Source organism: Eurypyga helias, unplaced genomic scaffold, assembly GCF_000690775.1.
Source record: "Eurypyga helias isolate BGI_N326 unplaced genomic scaffold, ASM69077v1 scaffold12108, whole genome shotgun sequence".
In the NCBI taxonomy this organism is placed as follows: domain Eukaryota; kingdom Metazoa; phylum Chordata; class Aves; order Eurypygiformes; family Eurypygidae; genus Eurypyga; species Eurypyga helias.
In genome coordinates, this window is record NW_010267608.1 from 1 (window position 1) to 16,847 (window position 16,847).

A 16,847-nucleotide genomic window follows, 5' to 3' on the forward strand; every position below is an offset into this window, starting at 1 on the left:
TGTGATTCTATTCTATGATTCTATTAGAAACATGCTGGGCACAGCTGGGATGAGCTGTCCTTGGTCACATTGAGACTCAGAGGTGCTGGTCTCACGGTGTGCTTATGCTGCTTTCTGGGACCCCAGGTACTCTGTTCGGTACAGGCCAGTGTTGCAGGGGAGGGATTAAGTTACATTTTAAAATAAAATTAAAAAAAAAAATGGGGAAAGAAAACCAAGAGTAGAAAGACATTCTGAAATCAAATGTTTAAAAAACAGAAGCAGAAAAAATGCCTTTTGTTTCAAAGACCTTGCGAAATCTGAAACGCCTCTACTTCCTTCCTCTCTTGCACCAATGTTTACTTCTCTAACAGACATAAAATACCTTTGTGTTTGAGATTCAGACAGCAAGTCCCCCTTGTGTGCTTCTGTAGGCTTCACCGGGGCTGTTGTCCCGGCCCCTTACAGGTTAAAAATCCCCATAAGACAGCGGTGGCCATGTCGGAACTGTGGAGGTTTTGCACTGCCCATTAGCTGTTTTTTCATTTAGCAGAAGGAGCCGAGACGGTTGAAGGTCTTCAGCGAACTACGATTCCTTCAGCCCCCACTATTGGTGGAGGTGCTTCTCTTGGCTTGTTTTTCCCTCCCTCTGCTGTTCAGGCCCTTAAGATGGTTTTAAATGGTCAGGCTTAATTTCATTTTAAAATAATGAGATTTCAACCACATTCGAGTAGGAAAGTTGAAATACGTGTCACTGCGGCTCTTCTTTGGGAAAGCTGAATTACGAAAAATGAAATCTCTGCTTTTTGAATGAGAAACTTAAATATGGGGAGGGGATTTGTGTTGAAGACGGGTCTGTTTTTTACAGTAACACTTTTTTTTTTGTTGTTGTTGCCTTTTCAACAGGTGACAGAGCCGAGCAATACACTATTCAAAATTGATAATCTAAAGGAATCGACACTGTATTGTTTTAGAATTCAAGTAGAATTGGTAATATCTCCAACTCTCCAGTTACTTGGACTGCAAAGTGCCCCGGAGTGTTACGAAACTACAATCAGTGGTATGAATCTGATTTTGCTGTTTTTTTATCTCCAATGGGATGAGTGTAGAACACGAGTCTTACGGCTGTGTGACTGGTGGCTTACGTACCCGCACTTCTCAGGAGTGCTAAGAGAGCACCACGCATAGCGGTTCACCATTGTCCTTAATGGCAAAATAACAAGGAGTTTTTCAGTCAGTAATGGAGGGTGTGTGTTGTTTTATTCCTTCGTAAGTACTGCTGTGGGCATTACTTTCTAGAAGCATGCAAAGAGGGAAAATACAAATAGTTGGTCTTCAGAGGAGGTCGCTGATGGAGGAGATGGTGTTACTCTTGAAAATCCTCAGCCATGGCCTCCTGCAGGACAGGAGCTCCTTCTCTGCCCTCTCCTCTTTTACTTCCTTCCTTCTCCGACATCTCCAGCTCCATGGTTTTGTACGGGCTAAGAGTGAAGGGCGGAGAGGGCATGTGCAAGATGATGGAGTTTGCCCCTCTCCTGAATCTCTGCACGTGGCCACCCACACACAGGCACCACCGGGGCTTAGCGTGCTTGGCACCCACTGGAAGATGGGTAGCTAAACCTGCCCCTGTGGCTTCTGAAGCCCCTCACATGCTGACCTCAGGGTGGCACTGACCCCCCACTGGGCCACAAGCCCCACAGCTGCGGGGCTGGAGGTTCTCCCTTTGTGATGGGAAGCGTGTGCTCGGAAGGAGAAGCCCCTGGCCCGTGCTGACAGGGTGAGGGTGGAAGGGCAGATGGCGTTCCCCGCCTGCGCGCCCGCAGCGATTCCTCCAGCTCTCCTCTACCCTGCTAGTGGGCCGAGTCGAGGCTGGCCTTAGGCTGCGTGACCGAGAGGCAGAAGCTCCTGGGAGCTGATGACTTCCACCTGGAATCGCAAAACAAGCTACTTCTGGACACAGGTGTTCGGAGTGCATCTACAGTAGGGTTGGGATCTGAGCCTTGGAAATCAGGCTCTGATTACCAGATACAGTAAACTTCAGGTGCTGTGTATTGGTTTACATTTGATGATGTATAAATACCAACCTACCCTATATACATGCGTCTGTGTTTATGTTCTTTTTCAGAGGCCACCAGAGCTGGGTACATTATACTAATATTTGTGGTGTTGTTCCTTTTTGTCAATATGGTGATAGTTGGTTTGTTTCTTCTGTGGAGACACCACAAAAAAATTAAGTATTGGTCTCGGCCACCTTTAGAAATCCCATCACACTTCGAAGAGGTATGTGGAGACTTTTTATATTTCCCTCCCTCCCCCCCCCATAGAAGACAGGGATGATCTCAGAGTGAATATGAACAAAGGAGCTAGCTGTTGGGTAACAGGGATAGGTACAGGTAAGTGGTGTAAAGGGGTACTTTTCTCCTGTATGATCTCCCACTTTATTCCGCTTTTACTCAACTGCATTGGTTTTTTCTCTGCACTGAGATAACAACTGCTGCTCTAATCCTGTTACAAAACTGGAGGTCCTCTGTTCCTTGAATACCCCTTGTCTTTGCTTAACTCAGTCATCAGAGAAGTTGTTGCCCAGAGAAGCTGTGGATGTCCCACTCCTGGAAGTGTTCAAGGCCAGGCTGGATGTGGCTTTGAGCAACCTGGTCTAGTGGAAGGTGTCCCTGCCCATGGCAGGGGGGTTGGAACTGGATGGTCCTTAAGGTCCCTTCCAACCCAAACCATTCTGTGATCAGGCTGCTCACTCTGAGCAAAAAGCTTGTGTGTGCTGCAGGTCACACACTCGGGACCTAGGCCTCTGATTAGATACCAAGCGCAGAGGAGCGAACGCTGATCGTTTGAAGAGCAAGGACTGGCTTGAAGACAAAGGATTAACTAGGGGAATGTTCTTGGGCTTTTTCTTTTTTTCTTGTAGGTTTAGCAAGAGTGCGATGAAAAAGTCATCCTGGGACTTTTTTCTCCTTACAGCTCACACATTTCTGTACTAAACGGTACTGTTTCAGTCCTGTTCATCTTCCTCTTTTTAGTGTTTAAACAGGAAGTGGTCTTTAAGCAAAGTTCTTGATTTACAAGTTCCCATTCAGCACACATCCCGTGTTTTTTAAAAGCTTGTATTTATTTGCAGCTCTTGAGGGATATTTTTTGGGTGTGTGTCTGTGTGGCCATTGTACTGCGGTAGTTCTCGGATTGGGGAGCTGGTCTTCCACATTTTTATGTGGACGTGTGGGTGAATGAACCCAGACTTTTTGCCGAGCCCTGAGTAAATGGCTTTCTCCCTTCGTGCTGCCTCAGCTGACATCTCATGGGGGCTCAGTGGAGTCAGGTGCATCGCCTGTCAAGCCAAGTGTATCTCGTGGGGGGAAATCCTTGTGCAGTGTATTAAAATAGCGCAGCATTTCATGCGAAGGACTTGCAAGAACAGAGTCTATCATCGTGTGTTCTGGTGTAACTATTAATTTGGAAAATAGGCAGCAAAAGCAGATACTCTTGAACAACGGTGAGCCTGGTTTGGGGCAAAACACTGGTAAGAAATGAAGGAAAAACAGTAAAATATGCAGTAATTTTTAAAACATGTATTTCTGAAATGGATCAACCACCCTGGGGCTTCTCCTCTTAAAAGACATGAGTACAGAATGCCAATTCTTTTAAGGCAGTTTTGTACGTACTCTTAAAATTTTTCAGAAAAGTCTCATGCTTCCTTCTTTTACCGAAGGATCTGAGCTTTCAGTGTCTGAGTTACAGGGAGCAGTTCTACCGCAGGAACGCCTTCACGTGGCGAAGCCAACCTGAGGTTCATTTATGTCTTGAGTGTGGTGGAGTGGATGTATTTGAGGTTCCCATATGAAACATTTGTTTTTGTCACACCCGAAAACAATGATCCTGTCGCTCATTAGCCTTGCTGTGGTGACGGAGAAGGTGGTGCCTCAAGTGAAACCAAAGTTAGCTTGTCCCGTGAGACGTGACTGGAGCCGCAGTCCCGTCTCAGCCAGATCACAGCCCCCTCCTACGCTACCGAACAAGATTTTGAGTAACACTACAAGTTACATCACTCTTTTCAGTGTTAAGGTGTTTGTGTTCCAGGCATTTTTTTTTTTTTTCTAAGTTGAGGAAAAAGCATTCCGTGGCAGGTTTTTGGCTCTTTGGTTTTGGTTCGGTACATGAAGTGGTAGATGGCTTTAATTCCCTGTGAAACACGAGATCAGCTGTGTGATGAGGAGAGTATACAAGGGTGATGAGGGGAACAGAAAGCTTTTTCTCTGGCCTATGGGTTTTTTCCCTAATGCTTCTTTCTTTGATTATGCATTCGTCATAAAGCTGATGACTTAATTCTGGAGGAAAGGGGGGCAGAGGGATTCAAAGCAAAAAGGTAGCTGCAAGAGAAGCATGCCACTCGAGTTTTCTGGTAACACTACACGACCTGACTTGCCCGACACTGCACAAACCAGAATCCTCTCTCGTTTGCCCCCTCAGCACATTAGACAAGCTGTCAGCTGCTAGATTCCTGCAGTCGAAGGGTCTGTCCCAACAGTGTAAGAAATAAATATTTTCTTCTGTGGTTTGTTCTGAACCAGTCGGAATGCACTTGAACTGACTCAAAAGGAGTATCAGCTGAAATCTATTTACAAATAGGAAATGCAGGGTGCTTTAACTCCATTAAGTGGGTGTCTGCATTATTTTATTTCCTCACAGAAGTAAGGTAGCTTTGCAGGTATCCTTAACTTTCTCTTGTTCAGGGAAATCCAGGATAGAACATACACTTGGCAGCTTTTGCTGTGAACTGGGGTCTGAAGCAACTTGCCTGTAGGTGGTGCCTGCTCTGTCTCTGTGGTCGGATGACTGAACTCTTGTTTCTGGCTCTCCCCAGTATCTGAGAGACCCCAGCATGCCTGTGTTGGAGGTGCTGGACAACTACGTCGAGGACGATCCCCACGACTCCTTGTCTGTTGTAGTTGGTGGAGAAGAAAGCCCAGCCTGTGGCAGCGGTTTGGACGCTCCAGCTCACTTGCGCAGCCTCGCCGGTGGAAGTGAAATAACTTAAGCGACGCCCCAGCGCGAGCGCCCGTACCAAGTCTTTACATGAAGCTCCCGTCAGCGAGTGGTGCCCTGTGGCTTTTGTCTCCAGACAAAACGCAGCCACTAACAAATCCTGAGCCAGACGTCGCTTCTGGAGAACAGCATGGATGCTGAGCCTTTGTTTAAAAGGGCTACATCAGCAACTGTTCTGCCAGAGAGACTTAACATGTGGAAGGTGAAAGGGAAACGAACACTAAATTGCCTTAAGCCAGAGAGGATAATGGTAACGTAACGATTTTATAACCATCTATTTCCCACCGCTTACTGAAGTGAGGCTTTGAGAAGTAATGGCACTTTATGGTAGGATGTAGTACAACGCGGGATTTTTCAGTGAGTCAGGAACTGCACCATGAATTACTCTTACGGTGGCTTTTGGTTTGTTGCTTGATTTGTGAAGGCCGTGTTGGCGCTCACTGTGTACGATAGCCGCCCCAGCGCGCTTTTCTGAACCTGTACGTACGCACCGTTTGTACAAACAGCAGTCTCCAAAGAAACGCTGTGGTGCTTCACTCCCCTCAGCATGAAGCCCTGCTGAGAGCTGCTCCCAGGAAGGGCTCCCGACACAGCCATGAGAAGCATTAATCTGCTCCTGCTGCAGCGAGACCGTTGGTCTCCACAGCAAAAGAGACTTGAGAATCACTTCGCTGAGAATTTATACAACATGTACCGGTCATTATCAGACACTAAAATCTCTGGTTAACCCTCAGATGAGTCCTGCAAAAGAAAGTTGACTGAAGGTTGTGTTTTGAGTCCCTTATAGTCTGCTTTAAGTTAAGCCTTACGTCACAATCCAGTGGGGCCTGAAAGGTGTCTAATAAAGCACAAATGAACCACTTCTGTACTAAAAAGGTGGTTTTTATTTGTTTGACTTTTTTTTCTTGGGTTTGATACAAGTTGTTTAAAAAAAAAAACCTACGCTTTTTCATTTTCAAATGACTTGAACAAGTTACTCAGGTCTGCTAATGAACCCAGCCGCTGTCAGAGCTGTGGGTTATCTGAGGTATCGCTGCTTCACCCCTTCCAGCAACACAAGACCAGCATGAAAAATCAGCAACATTTTTCCCCAAAAGCTCCATGAGACTGTTTCCTTGTGGAACTGGTCTAATCACTTGCAGTCAGGCCACGTGCCAAGACAATGCAGCTATCCGAGGCCTCAGTCATACTTCAGGTCTGCTCAAAGTTTGCAAGTCAGCCACAAGCTGCATGATCCCTGCTTTTAAGTTCATCCCTGTCCCTTTTCTATACCGCATACTGCCAACCAGCGAAGCAGCACAGGCTCGCAAAAGGAACACCCTACGTGCGTCACAGAGGTCATGGATGAGGCAGTTCACCATCTCCTGTGACTAATTAGCAACAGAGCATACAGCTTGCTGAATGAGCCCTACACTAGACTGTGTAACAGCAGTTACACAACAGGCCAAAGCTAAAAAGCCTTTTGTTAGGAGTCACTCAAGAGTTTTAGCTTCACACCCACCAGCTGTAGCAGGCCAAGGCTTTACCTAAAACGAGCCATCCTTATCCACCTCATCCCACGCTGGAACTACCTGTGGGGTCAGAGCAGACCTTGGGATTGTGAATGAAGCCTGCGTGGTTCTTGCACTACCCGTGTTTTCAGCTTAGGGTACGGGAAGAGACACTACCCCAAAGCGGTCTCTCTTCCCAGCAGCCGCATACAGCCCCTGACCGCTCCCGTTCTCTCAAACCAGAAGGGATGGCCAAGAAATACTTGCAAGAAAGCAAACTCTGGGTTCAAATTGGAGGTAACCTCAGAAAGCAGCTCTTGCCCGGCTCTTAAGACCACTGTTTTCTACCAGGGCCCTTGCAGTAAAGCGGGCTGGAGGAGTCCTTCTGGAGTCATGCTGTTCCAGTGCTACGCACGGTGCTGTAACAGGGACCAGTGACAGGCCACGCTTGTTTCTCGCTTCGTAAAAAAGCCAACAAGCCAACCCAAGCTCCTCAGCAAGTGACAGATCTGAAAACAAAACCCCCGGCTTCACCGCTGTATGACTGCCTTGTGAAGTTCACTCTTTTGAGAAGGTGAGAGAGAGTTTATTGCCGTTTCCTGAAGTTACAGCCCAACAGATCCCTTATGTACACAGCTGTGACTAACACCAGCGAGCGTCTCCTAACTCACTGCAGGGCGGTGAAGTCGGGTTGGCGCGAGTCCAGCCAGCAGCAGCACAATTTCAGCCGCAGGATGTGCTTCACATTCTATCCGCTGGAGAGATTCCCACAAGGGAGCAGTTAGGTGACTAACGGGATACAGTAACCGTGCACATTCTGCAGTTTTAACACCATCTGGTCAGCGACCTTGTCACATGGAAAGTTATAAAAGCCTTTAGACACAAGGTAGATGCAAACGCTTTTAAAAACCACACAGAACTCGTCAGGAAGTCGCCAACAACAAGATGAATATACCAGATCAGCCCAAAGCTGTAAAACATCACCGTTCTCCCTTTCTGTACACTCCAGCTAGAAGAAACTGGATTTTGGTAATGGAAGAATTTCCCTAAAGTGCCCATGAAATTTAGGAGATAAATACATTTTGTAACGGGGGCAAATGGCAGTCCTAAAACTGGTGATTATTAAGACTGTGAGCAATAACCACATCTACTATATCCCCACTGGAAACCCTGCCTTTTAAATATTAAAAGTAGTAGCTAGCAGGATAACTGTTCACGTATCGGCAAAGAGCTTCCCCTGAAGAAGGCCATGCTAGCAGAACTTTAAAGGTGTTCGTCTGGCTCTCGTTTATTCTTGGTGTTACCTTAAGAATGACTGGCATCTTTTTTTTTTTTTGAATTCTAATATCAAATAATAGTAAATACATACTAATGGGCATCTATTACACCGAACAGCACGAAATCAGTTCCAAGGACTGCAGCACTACCGAGTGTCATCTGTGCCGTAGCAATCCGAAGTCAAGGCGAGATTGATTTGCCATGCAGAACCTGCTAAATACAGGGCCTTGTTTGGAAATTCGTAGCCTTTTACCCCAAAATAGCTACTTTATATTTTTTCTGAACAGTTGCATAAAATTCTTAACATCAGTTTGATATCTCAGCCTACAACAGAATTTACCCTCGCTACGTAAAGGCTTAGCCGGGTCGCTTCCACGCACTGACCGCTCCTTCGGGTTTCGCAGGCAGCCCTTGCTGGCGGCCCTGGTGAAAGAGGCTCGGGCCCACCTACGCATAAAAGGTAACAACCCCTTTTACGGGCACGGGCTTTATCCGGCTCGTTCACCGCTGAAGTCTCTGAAACACGTGAAGGTTTGGAAGGTGAAGTCTTGGGAGCTGACGGAAACCCGTGTGTTTGAAGAAATAAGCCAGAAGATTCCAGAAAGAAAGCCTGACATTCCCTTTTTAAGATATATACAGTCTTATGTACATATTCACAAACCTGTCCTGTGAAAAGAGGGAGTGGGTTATGGAAACTGTAATTTGTCTCTGTTCGTAGAGTTTAGAAAGCCAACTGAGAACAAACAAACGGAAATCTATCTACATACGTAGTACAACATAGCAACTATGGCATAGGCAATGCTGTATGTGATCTCTCATCCCCATAACTCTTCTGTTCTTCCAAACTTGTAGATCAAGGTACTAAAGGGGGAGGAAAAAAAAAAATAAAAATCAGACCATACATAAGGTGGAAAAGGTAATTTTTAAGTATCCTTATCCTCTTACACTATCTACGCTGCCAATCTACATCCCTCCAGTAACCCCAACTTTCATTCAGGTCAGTGTATCTGGGTCTTGTACTTACATTTCATTCCCTACGCACTGCTACGAGTATGAGATCCAGCTGAAACAACTGCTCAAATCAAAACTGAAAGCCAGTCTCCCAGAAAAAGCAGCTGCCCTTCTTAAAGGCAAAATCCTGGTTTTTAAGAGATTCTAGGACCAATCCACGGAGTTAGAGAGCAGCAAGTCTCATCCTGGCACCTGGCCATCAGCTGAACATGACGCGTCACGCTAGGGTGGAATCTCAGCACTTGTATTTTCACAAGCAAACCAGAAAGAATATTGATCCTGTGGTGGATAAGCGAGATCCAAATCACAATTTGATTTCCCAAATTCCTTTTATAAGGTTGGATGCAATTACATATTGTCATAAATAAAAGAAGAGGTTGAGGGAACACAACCAAGCGTGGTTTCCTTTTTGTTCCTTATACTTTGAATTATTTTGTTCTTATAGCCAGCAAAGAAGGGCACCATCACGCTAAATCCTAAGAGAATGAAGAGGGAGGGAAATGAGAAATACTGACACAGAGAACAACAGTAACAAGCTAAACTTGGGGAATTAATTAACCTGAGCAATTAACGGCCAACACAGCACCTTAAACTAAGCAAAACTAAACCGGTGGAGCAACAACCAGGGCTGAAGCACAAGTCCTGAAGGAGACGCACAATTCGGGGAACATAGACACGATGGAACAACCCTGATGGAAGAGAATCTGATTCAATCAAAACAAAAATTTGGGATAAGGACATTGAGAAGGGCATTGCTGACTGACCCAGGTCTGGTCTAAGGAAAGGAGTCTGTGGCAACGCGTGGACTTATCCAGTGTTACTGCCTAAAGCGCGTGGTGGGATAAAAACCAAAGACCTTGGCGTAGAAAAATACAAATAAGGTTGTAATTTGTCTCACAGTTCATACCTAGAAAAGAGATTTTAGAAAACAAAAGGAAACAAACCTAAAAATGTACTCTGCATGCAGAGTACAACAGAAACTATGGACAGACACTTTCAGAAACAAAAGTGCTTCAGGAGTTCCTCAAACTACTTAAAGTAAGACTAAAGATTTCAGGCCTGGTGAAACTGTTCTCAAAAGGCTGCCTTCATCAGCACCCCACTTCAATCGCGTGCAAGGCTACAGGAGAGATCTAGGACCTGCCTTTTTCTGCAAGAACATAACTGACTTTCCAAACAGGGAAGCACAGCGGAGCCAGCCGACCGAGCTCGTGGCAAAGCAGCCAGTACGCTACTAGAAGGAAAACCGTCAGCGCAGCGATTTAAGCAGGTAAGAACTTGCAAAAGAAGGTTATGTGAACTTTTTCAGTGACTGATCTCAGAACTTACACTATTTAATGCTTTCGTTGACTTTTATTAATTGATAAAGTTATGGGTTGCGGAATGCATTGTACATACGGGAAACGTAAACCCAAAGTTATTACAGATACAGATCGTTTCAAAGTGTCGTAGGATACACTTAATGATACTAAGTGAAATAAAAGAAATCGATTTAAGTGTAGTATTACAAAACCTACCATCATGCTCTTCGGAAAAAAAAAAACCAAACATCACTCTTAAGTGAAAGCTCATCCAGCAGAAACAAATCTAGCCTATCATTTATCAGATAATTGAACCATTGGCATGAAACAGTCAGGAAAAGGGCGACAGGATCCCCCACCCAGGTGCCGTAAGGATATACGCCAAGGTATCTGTAGTACAGAGATGAAAGCATTACTGCCATCATCCAAAGAGACCGACAATCTCTCACCCAGAATACTGTCTATACCCTTGGTCTTCCACACTCTAGAGCTGTGGATTCAGTGAGACCGGAAACAGCTGGGCTGACAGAAGCACAAGGGGGATGAAGGGCCTCTCATGGGCCAAGAAGGGGCAAATAACATATTAGCATATTGTTTCTAAGCTCTGGAGCAAAGGGAGTAGAAAAAAGCAGCAGAATAAAAACAGAAAAAAGACAATTTTAAGAAACAGTTTGATTAGTTTACGCACCGAGTAACAACACATCAGTTCTCTGCCCAACATCAGTTTACTCAGTGACCCGAGAGGGCCCTTTGGCTTACATGCCACCCTCCCCAGGAAAGGGTCAGGGTGCAGAACAAACTGAAACACGGAGGGTCCTGCACTGAGAGCAGCAAACTCCACACCATGGAAGGTCCAAGCCTGGAGTCAGCGTCCAGCCTGCAGAACTTATTTGCCAGAAGTACCAACGTGCATGGAAGCAGGTAAGCCAGCTACCCCTTTGGCAGGGGCGAAATCTGCCCAGATGACTTACCTGAAAAATATCAACGCATTTTGGAAAAACACTGCTAATCCAGGGTAAACATTAGTGTCTGCAAAGTAAGCAACAAAGGACACATTAAGTTCTTTTGTATTGGAAGGTGTATTTGAACCACTGTCCATAGTATCATCCTCGGACTACAAAGCTGGATGGTGTGGCTCTGACAAGAACAGGCCGCACACTTCCGTTCTTCTGGATTTGCTGTCTTTTGGCTGATGGCAAAAGTACTTCTCTGTATGTGAAAATAAACAAACTTACTCTGTGTCACGTATGCTCCAAAAAGAATCCACATGGAAGCAATAAGTGAACCAAACATCAACATAAAGCCAATGAAGAGCCAGACACGAGCACCTGCAGGAAACAGGAAAACCTCTGAGAGCCACGCAGACTATTATCCATAGTGACAGACGATCCAAGCTACTACTCTGTTATAACACAGCGTGTTACCTTGCTGAAGGCACCAAGGGAAAGGATTGAACCCTGTGTCGAGGACAAGATAAACCAAAGTTTGCCTTCTCTAGTAAAACACATCATAGCTGGATTCCCTGTATCGAAGGGAGCAGGCACAACCACCCAAAGTTTCCCCTCATTTGTGGGGAATGCCTTTAACACCATTTAACACAACTTGGAGTGGACTAAGGATGAGGTACTTTGCCAAAGCTGTCGTGTTTCTGAGCTAAAGGTGGCATTCCGACAGGCTGTGCAAAACAAACGCTTCCCGTGTTTGCTCTGGAAAGGCGTTTTCAGATGGGCAGCCCCTACCATAGCTGGACATTACCTGCTGAAAAAAGGAAGACACCACCATTGAAAATAATCGACCTGCTCACTCAGGGGAAAGGAAAAAAAACTTCTAAGCAAAGATTCTCTTGAGCTGATTTGTGAATGACACACAAAGAAGCGTCGTACGCTAGTTCAAGATCAGTAAATCCTGCCAGATCTCCGGTGAGGCATGCTACAAATCACACACAAATGTAAACAGATGCTGGGATCCACATGGGAATTACGAAGGAAAGCAGAGAGAGGAGAGCGGGCCCACAGGCACCACACGGTAGGTGACATACAGAGGAAACAGAATGTTTCCGACACGTTCTCCAGTAAGGAACGTTCGCTCTACAGCCTACCACAAGGCAGAAATTTATTTCTCCCAGCAGCTATACAGGATCTGCAGAGGAAAGTTTAGGTATTCAAGATAAACAGAAGTCGAATTTTTCTGAGTTTGCCTTTTTAACAAAAGCAGCACTTGTCTCCAAGTGTTAATTCTGTAAAGGAGTTAACCTCACACAAGTTCTCTCCTACTCCTTTACTTCCGATTATTATTTCCTTAGCTATCTCTGATGAAAAAAACCAAACCCAACACCTAAATAAATAATGAAGTCTTTCAGCTCAGCACGTCTTTTAGAGTTAATTTACCTGTTCTTCCTAAACATCCGTCGCTGTAGCTGTCTCCTCTCACCTGTGCATTCGATACAGCATTAATCCTAGGAACAAAAAAGTGTGTATGCTTCAGATTATTAGAAAATCAATTTAGAATAATAAGTAAAAAGGTAGCTTTTTTTAAGATGCATCCAATTCTGGGAAAATTACTTGGCATTCAGTATAATCACATATTATTACATGTCCCTTAATGGAAGGATTTCAGCTGGATTCCAGGGAAACCCCCTATTTGTTCACAGGTTTTACTCACATTTTTACATTAACTGACCTGTATGATGAAGGAATTGCCCTTTTTAGTGACTGAAATATTCCTGGTCGCTTTCTGACTGTTTAAACTTTTTTAAATAGCTAAAGCTACTTCACAGGAACAGTAGCAGCCAGCAACGCAGCACTCATGATTATGATACAACTCGCTTTCCTTCACAACGAATAACCTAAGTGTTCAAGTGAGAGACACTCTGCAAGGAGGGACAATACATTTTCTTCAAATTAGTTACACTGCTGAGGGGAAAAACTAAAAGAAAACCCAAAAACTCTCCGACACCAAGTGTTAAGAAGGTCTTGCACACCCAAATGCAGCCTTTTCTCTCACCAATACTGTCCAATTCAACAAAAGCTATTACTTCTCCTTCAAGCTTGCCACACTTACATCTTTATAACAATAGCTGTGATGCTGTTACCTCTCTCATTTGAGGAAGTTTTGGGCCAGACAGCTGTAAAAATTATTTTAAAACAGGAAAATGCAGTCAAGTGTTTTATATTGGGGTAAGCAAGTGGGCAGCATTCCATTCCTATCGATCTAGGAATCTAAACCCTTACTGTAGACAGCCACTTGCACCAAGGCAGGTCTGCTTTCCTACATTCAGCCAAAGAGTGTAGGAAAAGCAGTTTACCCTACATAAGTGGCAGGAGGGGGGGCCAACAGAACCATGAATAACCAGACTACCATCAGAAACAAAGGCCACAGATGAAAGAAAAAAGGCCTTTACACTGCTGTACAAAAAGGTACAACAAAATTACTCATGAGTAATTTACAACCAAGTGATTCAAAGATTTATCGTACACCATACTGTCTAGAAAAACCTCTATTTAACAGCTCATGTGTATTTTATGAGAACTCCCTTTATACACACTTACATGAAAAAAGCTAGTGTTGAAAACACCCCACAGGTATGGAACGCGTGGTTCATTTGCTCCGGCTTAGGGTAAACTACTGCAGCATCTATCATTATCCACCAACCTGTGAAAAACTAGAAGTAAAACAGACGACTATCATGAGGCTGGAAAGGCAGAGACAGACAGGCAGGCAAAACGTGGCAACCCTTCACTGACACCACTGGTTTCATTATCTCCTAACACGTATAAACTATTCTGGAAGTCATTAGCTGTAAGTTGGACTCTAAGTCTGTTTGACAGGCAAGCTCTGCACACACCGTAACGCTGATGTTTTCAGAGCAGCATTCGGGAATCGGTCACGTTTTCTCTTCAAATTAACTACCAACGTAGGGCTAAACTCCCTGTACAGCTTTAAGAACAAGAATCCAGATTCTAAACATACACGAGAGACAGACCACGGATAACACTGGGGTTCTAACGTATCTAATCATGCCAAAAATCCACTAGGAATTTCAGTTTAAAGAAGAGGTAGCAGAACTGGTACAACATCATCAGACAAAATGCAAAGTTACGCAACCTGTAAAACAGCTGCTGAACAATTACACTTCAAAAAAAGTTAAAAGAAATACACTGGTTTGAGGGACAGTTAAAGAGCGAACCCCCACCATGTATAAAACAAAAACGTAACTTTGGCCCGTTTCCAAATTTGTCCGCAAGGTTGTGATTCGCATCCTCCCCAAACTTACCAGGACGCCCGCAACGATGGAAGCGATGGCGTTTCTTCTTTCGCTCCAGTCAATACACTCACATTCCGGCCACCGGAAGTTGTCTAGGAACCCTGCCATCTCCACAAAGATTAGATTGCCCTCCTTATTTTGGACTTATACATGAATTCTTCCATTAACAACTGTGTCCTAAATACCTGAAACACATCCAAAGATGCACTCAGTACAAAAGAGTAAAGTCTGGAGATGTTTGACAACCGGTGTGAGCAATCTTTACAACGTGAGGGGCTTTTCGGGGGGGGCTGGGTGTTTTGGGATTTTTGTTTTGGGGTTTTTTTCCGAATTAAAAATTCCATATTCTCTATGGATTCTACATTGAGCTATATTCCAAAGAAGAACCTATCCTTACAACCAGAATTACAAAATAAAATCATTGCACGACCTAAAAGCTTATGTGTTACATATAAATTATGAAACAGAAAATAAACTAAATAGAATGTACTATTGGACATCAGGAAGAATCCTTCCCAGAGAGGGTGGTGAGGCACTGGAACAGGTTGCCCAGAGAAGCTGTGGATGCCCCATCCCTGGAAGTGTTCAAGGCCAGGCTGGATGAGGCTTTGAGCAACCTGGTCTAGTGGATGTGGCTTTGAGCAACCTGGTCTAGTGGTCCCTGCCCATGGCAGGGGGTTGGAACTTGATAGTCTTTATGGTCCCTTCCAACCCAAACCATTCTGTGATTTTACTGTTCAACTGTATGAAACAAAAATAAAAGCATGCAAAAAAGCAGGGGCAAAAAGCAGGTATTTCAATCTAAGTTTCATCTTCAAACCATCATCCTCTCTCTGGCATTAGCAGTTAAAAAAAAGGCAAGATACACACAGCAGGGCTCCATACACGGATCAGAACTTTCCCTTTGAGTCAGGCCAAGGAACCCTGCATAAGATACCCCTATTTCCAGACTCCAAATAAGACAGACAATATAGCACCTTTCTAACACAGGGAAAAAGGAATCAACTCTACCAACTAACACCAAGGGCAAAGAACACCCCGCTTCAGAGCGAGGATCGCACAAAACTTCAAATGCAGCAAGACCAAAGTACCTGGTGTTACAAAGTGACTACTGAAACAACACAACTCTCCAACAACTTAGCGAGGCAGTGGCTGTAAAAGATTCTGCGCTACGCTACATCTCTTCCCAAGCCGTAAGACGATTAGCTGGAGTGCCACAAGTTAAAATATTTCAGTTTTCCGTTCAGCACTGACTCATAGCCACTCTTAATGCCTTTCTATTTTGGTTTAGTATTGTCAACTTCTGTATTTTCACCATCTGCCATAAATCATTTCCAGATACTCGTTAAAGGCTAACAAGGGACAAATGTCCCTTAGGATTATATTACAGGGAAGACTGATGTAGAATCTTTTTCTGGTTAATAATGGTAATTAGATGTCTACACTAAGTAGTTAAGTAAAAATAAATAAACAATCAGGGTTTGCCTACACTACAAACACATGGCACCTCCTAAGGTAAAAAAAAAAAAAAAGAAAAGTGTCCTTCCAAATCTAGTTCCAGAAGTCCATCCATGGTTCCAATGCTACCTTAAGGCATTAAAATCAATCATTCAATTCCAAAATTATTTCACTTTTGTAGACTATCTGGGCTCTGCCATGTAGTTATTTCTCTAGACTACCCCTTTACCTAGCAATTTGCAGGTCCCTATTCCTTCCAGAACTTTCACACACAATTGCCATCACAGATTTACGACTGCGCCTACAGCCCTTCCTTCCTCCCCACTCTTGAAATGACTCCATCTGTCCCTCTTCGAGCCCTGAACGTCTCTTCCTCATCCTGCATCAATCCCTTCCCCTCCCACGCTGGGACATGATTCATGGTTCCCATTGCTGGTTCTCACCCTGTGGTGCAACTGGACGCAGGCAGAGCGAACATGCTGCGCTATTTCTTTGCCCCGCTGAGCGCAACGGTGGTTACGTCAAACCTACCACCGTTATTACCTGGCCTGTAAATACAGATCCTCGGAACGGCATGGCTGAAGTTTCTTCAAAGCTGTATTTTCCTTTGGAATTTTTCCCCGTAATGGACCACTTGAATAGTGTTAACATTGCCAAATGACATCACCTCCTTCAAACAGAGCACAAGGTTCTACCGCCAATTCAGAAAGCCGGTCAAGAAAAGCCACGGGATAAAACCATACATCAACAACAACAGAAATTATGTTTCCACTCTCCACTTGGATTCCATCCAGAGGGACTTCGACAGGCTGGAGCACTGTGTTGACAGGAAGCTCAAGAAGCACAAGAAGGGGAAGTGCTGAATTTTGCATCTGAGGAGGAACAACCCCACGCACCAGTACATGCTGGGGGCCGCCCAGCTGGGAAGCAACTTGGCAGACAAGGACCCAGAGGTCCCGGTGGACCTCAAGCTGACCATGAGCCAGTGACATGCTATTCAGGGCTCCCAGG

General features: G+C 44.6%; 2 protein-coding genes across 2 annotated transcripts; one reads left to right on the top strand and one right to left on the bottom strand.

Annotated features, from left to right (window-relative positions):
* Positions 1-885: 885 nt before the first annotated feature.
* On the top strand, positions 886-5,026 carry LOC104513977 (interferon gamma receptor 2-like; the record flags this gene model as incomplete). Its single annotated transcript, XM_010157488.1, has 3 exons — positions 886-1,039; positions 2,105-2,259; positions 4,853-5,026. Coding segments are annotated over 3 exons (483 nt in total), but the record flags the coding sequence as incomplete, so codon positions are not given.
* A 3,281-nt stretch (positions 5,027-8,307) lies between these two features.
* TMEM50B (transmembrane protein 50B) lies at positions 8,308-14,563 on the bottom strand. The gene is made up of 6 exons (XM_010157487.1): positions 14,388-14,563; positions 13,663-13,775; positions 12,502-12,569; positions 11,350-11,442; positions 11,086-11,143; positions 8,308-8,663 (listed from the first exon to the last, which is right to left on the bottom strand). The coding sequence occupies exons 1-6, from the start codon at positions 14,484-14,486 to the stop codon at positions 8,618-8,620; spliced, it is 477 nt and encodes a 158-aa protein (XP_010155789.1). The 5' UTR covers positions 14,487-14,563; the 3' UTR covers positions 8,308-8,617.
* Positions 14,564-16,847: the final 2,284 nt, after the last annotated feature.